The sequence below is a fragment of the Ranitomeya imitator genome, chromosome 7 (assembly GCF_032444005.1).
Source record: "Ranitomeya imitator isolate aRanImi1 chromosome 7, aRanImi1.pri, whole genome shotgun sequence".
NCBI classification, from domain to species: Eukaryota; Metazoa; Chordata; class Amphibia; order Anura; family Dendrobatidae; genus Ranitomeya; species Ranitomeya imitator.
Window position 1 is genome coordinate 183,952,826 of NC_091288.1, and position 6,000 is coordinate 183,958,825.

Below are 6,000 nucleotides of genomic sequence, written 5' to 3' on the forward strand. Positions count from 1 at the left end.
CTTTTTGCATTACCAGGAAAGCCTATGAGATTTCAGAAATCTCATGCACACACATTGGTTTTTTGTGTGATCAGCATTTTGTGCTTTTTTTGGCATAGAGCATGTCACTTCTTTCAGCGTTTTTCACCCATTGACTGAATGGATGGTGAAAAAAACGCTGCAAATACGCAGGTTGACTTTTTTTGCAGCGTATTTGCTGCAGAAAAGTCAAGGACAGCCGGATGTGACCTCACACTCGGTTCTGCTATCTCTAGATGGCAGGCTGCATGATGTGTCCATGCAGCCTGTCATCCAGCAGAGCGGGCCCGACATTGCAGTGTTTGGCTAGGGTCACATTGCGTTAGGGCAGTCCGTTTAGCGCATAGCACTACGGACTGCGCTAAAGCAATGTCCCAAAAGGGATCGCGTTTGGCGATCCCGCTAGCACAGATGCCCGATCTGCGCTAGCGAGGAACGGTCGCGGTCCGTCAATCAAATGACGGCACATCGCTAGCGCATGTGGGCGTGCGCTAGCGATGCGTTCGCCATTACAAACAATGGCGGCGTTAACGGACTACGTTACACCGTGTTATGCCACGGTGTAACGTAGTCCGTTAAACGGGTTCACATAACGTGATGTGAACCTAGCCTTTGACACGCTGTCATGTGCATGACAGCGCAGCAAACACCGCTTCTGATCGGCGGTGAAATCGTCCCCGCGGGTCAGTGAGCCGCGGTTCCCACAGTGTCAAGAGCCAGCGGCACGACAGGGAGTCAGAGAATTATTTCAGTCCCTCCCCTTATGAAAAAATGGACCCTCAATAAAAATATGTCTACTACAATGGTGAGACCAAACCATTTTTTATCTTGAGCACTGGTATGCACGAGCACTTTATACACGTGGTTTTCTTTGTGTCTTTTTTTGCCCATGATTTTAGTGTTGTATAAAAAGTTATGTTTTAATAACAAGGGAGACTCTCCTAGCTAAACTCAGTTATGCCATACAAATTCATCAGATTAAGAGAGCTGCTGTAAAAATACAGCAGGTGTATGGGCTGTACGGTCTGGTTCCAGGTGCACGGCGCAGTCCTCATATTGAAGCTGGCCCGTGCTGGCCGTACACCTGATAAGCCCCCACAATGCACTGGACCGGAACTGATGTCCGTCTGCGCGTCATACTATGAGGAGGAGGTGGGAATTTTAACATAGGGGGCGAGAAAAGAAGGAATGATGACGCCCAGCAGGGCGTGATAAGAGCAGCGAGGGGGAGAGATTGGAGACCCGGAGACTACCCGTCCCATTCTACGCCGTAACCTGGAGCCTCATTATCAGAGGAATATGTCAGTTAAATAGTTTTTCTAAAGCTTTATAGTGCAGTTTTAGATCAGAGGGGTTGTTAGGGATGAGCTATCAAGGTGCAGGGACAGGTAGTGATGGCTACTTGCGGACATGTGCGGCACTTGCAGTTTTGCACTTGTGGTGAGACAAAAAAACACTGCTAACCGGATCGTGACAAGTGCCACACATGTCCGCAAGTCCCATACTGAATGAATGAGGCCGAACACAGTGTTGCCGTAAGTGATCCGTTACGTGGCAGATGCAGAAAAACTGCCGGATCAGCAAAAATTGCTGATGTCAAAGTAGCCTAAGTCACCATCGACAGTATCTGCATTAGTCATACCAATGGGGGAGGCAGCACGAAAGTGCCTAGGGCAGCATAAAGTCTAAATACGGCCCTGCGTGTTTTGCTCTTATCTATCGGATGTTTTCACTGTTAGTTTACACACGAGCACCTCCCGTGAATGCCAGATTCCTGACACACAGATTGATGTGGTCTTCTAAAGGCTGTGCTGCTTGCTTTTTTTCTTTTTTTGATGTTCCTTTCAAAAGCTTCAAATGAAACCACAAAAAAAAGAAAGTCCTTCTCTGGAAAAATAAAATTGCTCCTCGCCCCTCCCCCCAAATAACAAATTCAGCAAATTCTGTACTCCCAAATCCAAATGCCTGCACTCTGAGCACCACTGCAGTTAGCATCCACATGTTTGGCATTTCTGTAGCGATGAAAACCAGTCTAATTTATGCGTGCTTTCCTCCAGAAGCACAAGCTAGACATAACGTACTGGTCACTACAACATACTGGTCACTACAATGGCAGTTTGCAATTTTCAATCGGTAACATCCACTGGTGCTTGTTTCTGGAAAACACCTATAGAGTTAATATAGTCAATACACCATTAAACTCACAAAGGGGTATGATTTCCAAAATTGGGTCACTTTAGGAGGGATTCTGCTCTTCCAGCACTTAGGGGCTCTGTATATGGAGTCCGCAAACTTTTCTAGGAAAATCTGCACTCCAGGAGGCAAAAAGCGCTCCATCCCTGTGGCTAAGCAGTACTGTACAGCCACATATGGGGTATTTCTACATTCAGCAGATATTGTGGGACAAATTTTGGTGACATTTTTACCCATTTCCCAGTGAGAAAAAATGTAAAATTTCGGGCTTAAACTAACTTTTAGTAGTAAAAATGTAATTATTTTTTCTTCACCGCCAATTTGCATAAAATTATGTGACACATCTGTGGTGTCAATATGATTACTGCACCCCTAGATGAATTCATTGATAAATTTAGTTTGCAAAATTAGGTCACTTATGGATAATTATGCTGTTCTGGCATCTCAGAGGCTCTGCCTGTTATTTGATACATGGCCAATTAGGCAAGTTTTGCATCTACAAAGAATGGAGAAATCTGTGCAAAAAATACAGGTAGTAATAATATTAATCTTTATATAGCTCCAACATATTCTGCAGAATTGTACAATTAAATAGTAATAAGGTAATGAGTGCAGAGTAGGAGGGATTCTTCAGGAAAAGTAAACAGGTATGTGAGAAATAGGCTGGTTGGTAGGTGATCCAATACTTATTTTATGCAACAGAATGTAATTTAATTATTTATAAATCATACAATGTTATTTTCTGGTTGTTATTTTTAGATTCTGTTTCTCACCGTTGAAGTGTACTTACGATAAAAATTACAGACCTCTCCACTTTTTGTAAAAGGGAAAACTTGAAAAATTAGCAGTTTATCGAATACTTATGTTCTCAACTGTATGTCAGTATGACTCAGAATCAGTGGGATCAATTGAAGCATTCCAGAATTATTACCTCATAAAGTGACACTGATCAGAATAGAAAAAAATTGGCCTGCTCAGGAAGGTGAAAACAGGCATGTGGGTGAAAGGGTAAAAAGGGTTAAAATAGCATCCTTTTATGGGAATCCCCAATATATTAGCCCCTCAAAGTAACTTCAAAACTGAATAGGTCCCTAAAAAAATGAGTTTTGCACATTGCCCTAAAATAAGGAAAAATTACTAAACTACTAAATGTTTAACAATACTAACAAAACAAAAGGATGTTTGAAAACTTATTGACATAGAACACAAAAGGTAAATATTTTGGTAAGGTTTCTTTTATGTAGTATAACTATACGGTTTACAGGTATAAACATTCAAAGTTTGAATATTGCATATTTTTATTTATTACATTTTTTAATAACATAAAGCACAACATATAAGGAAAAAAAATATTTTCAGAATAAATGGGATATGAGACATTCCATCATTATTACTACAAAAAGTGACACGTCAGATTTGAAAAATTAGTCACTAAAAGGTTGCAATGCTTTCTTCCCAATGTGAGTTCTCTGATGTCTAATAAGTTTAGATTTAGATAAAAAAAAAAAAACATTCTGAACATGAAAACTGCTTCTCTCCTGTGTGAATTTTTTCATGTGTAACAAGTTGATTTCATAGTAAAACATTTCCCACGTTCTGAACATGAAAATGGCTTCTATACTGTGTGAATTATCTCATGCTTAACAAGATGTGATTTAATAGTAAAACATTTCCCACATTCCGAACATGAAAATGGCTTTTCTCCTGTGTGAATTCTCTCATATATAGCAAGAGTTGATTTTAGAGTAAAAAATTTGCCACAATCTGAACATGAAAATGGTTTCTCTCCCGTGTGAACTCTCTCATGTCTAACTAGTTGGGATTTATCTGTAAAACATGTTCCACATTCTGAGCATGAAAATGGCTTCTTTCCTGTGGATTCTCTAATGTGTAACAAGAGTTGATTTTGCAGAAAAACATTTACAACATTCTGAGCATGAAAATGGTTTCTCCCTTGTGTCAATTCTCTCATGTGTAACAAGATGGGATTTATTAGTAAAACATTTTGAACATTCCGAACATGAAAGTAACTTCTGTCCTGTGCGAATTTTTTTTATGTATAACAAGTTGATTTCATAGTAAAACACTTCCCACATTCCGAACATGAAAATGGCTTCTATCCTGTGTGAATTCTCTCATGTTTAACAAGATTTGATTTAATAGTAAAACATTTCTCACATTCCGAACATGAAAATGGCTTTTCTCCTGTGTGAATTCTCTCATGTATAACAAGAGTTGATTTGTCTGTAAAACATTTTCCACATTCTGAGCATGAAAATGGCTTCTCACCTGTGTGAATTCTCTCATGTGTAACAAGAGTTGATTTGTCTGTAAAACATTTACCACATTCTGAACATGAAAATGGCTTCTCACCTCTGTGAATTCTCTCATGTATAACAAGAGTTGATTTTAGACTAAAACATTTGCCACAATCTGAACATGAAAATGGTTTCTCTCCTGTGTGAACTCTCTCATGTCTAATAAGTTGGGATTTATTTGTAAAACATGTTCCACATTCTGAGCATGAAAATGGCTTCTCTCCTGTGTGAGTTCTCTCATGTGTACGAAGAGTTGATTTCTCTGTAAAACATTTTTTACATTCTGAGCATGAAAATGGCTTCTTTCCTGTGTGGATTCTCTCATGCGCAACAAGAGTTGATTTTGCAGAAAAAGATTTCCCACATTCTGAGCATGAAAATGGCTTCTCCCCTGTGTGAATTCTCTCATGTATAACAAGATGAGATTTAAGAGTAAAACATTTTGAACATTCCGAACATGAAAGTAAATTCTGCCCTGTGTGAATTCTCTCATGTATAAGAAGAGTTGATTTCTTTGTAAAGCATTTTTCACATTCTGAGCATGAAAATGACTTCTTTGCTGTGTGGGTTCTCTCATGTGTAACAAGAGTTGAACTTGCAGAAAAACATTTCCCACATTCTGAGCATGAAAATGGCTTATCACCTATGTGAATTCTCTCATGTGTAACAAGATGAGATTTATCTGTAAAACATTTCCCACATTCTGAACATGAAAATGGTTTATCTCCTGTGTGAACTCTCTCATGTCTAATAAGTTGGGATTTATTTGTAAAACATGTTCCACATTCTGAGCATGAAAATGGCTTCTCTCCTGTGTGAGTTCTCTCATGTGTATGAAGAGTTGATTTCTCTGGAAAACATTTTTCACATTCTGAGCATGAAAATGGCTTCTTTCCTGTGTGGATTCTCTCATGTGCAACAAGAGCTGATTTTGCAGAAAAACATTTCCCACATTCTGAGCATGAAAATGGCTTCTTCCTTGTGTGAGCTTTTTTATTTTCCTCACTTCTTCTGTGACCATTTTGTTTAACAGTCTGTGATGAATTAGGACATTGTACTTTAAAAAGATCCATGTCTGAGATGTTGGTATGTTCTTCGTATGGGTCTAGTACAATGCTACAATCATGTACTGTAAAGTCTGAAGATATGAGATGTCATTTTGAGCTCCTGGTACGTCCATCTGCCAAGAATAAAACTGATTAGATTTTTGAGTCACATAACCTTAATGTTTTTATATTTAGATAAATATAAGTATTAAGAAAATTAAAAATAAATAAATTACATACAAATTGCAAAGTATGTGGCAAAGTTCTATTATTAACTGACTGAAGTATAATTTACATAATCACAAAGAATCATAGTAACATAGTTAGTAAGGCCGAAAAAAGACATTTCTCCATCCAGTTCAGCCTATATTCCATCATAATAAATCCCCAGATCTACGTCCTTCTACAGAACCTAATAATTGTAT

At 38.6% G+C, this 6,000-nt stretch overlaps 1 protein-coding gene across 1 annotated transcript in view; it reads right to left on the bottom strand.

Annotated features, from left to right (window-relative positions):
* The window catches only part of LOC138646130 (zinc finger protein 585A-like), a 39,352-nt gene extending 33,750 nt beyond the window's left edge, over positions 1-5,602 (bottom strand). Inside the window, exons 1-3 of the mRNA XM_069735594.1 lie at positions 4,639-5,602; positions 4,136-4,249; positions 3,833-4,038 (exon numbers count right to left, since the gene is read on the bottom strand). Coding sequence (XP_069591695.1) covers positions 3,833-4,038; positions 4,136-4,249; positions 4,639-5,602 — 1,284 coding nt within the window. The remainder of the gene's footprint in view (positions 1-3,832; positions 4,039-4,135; positions 4,250-4,638) is intronic.
* Between the last annotated feature and the right edge of the window lie 398 nt (positions 5,603-6,000).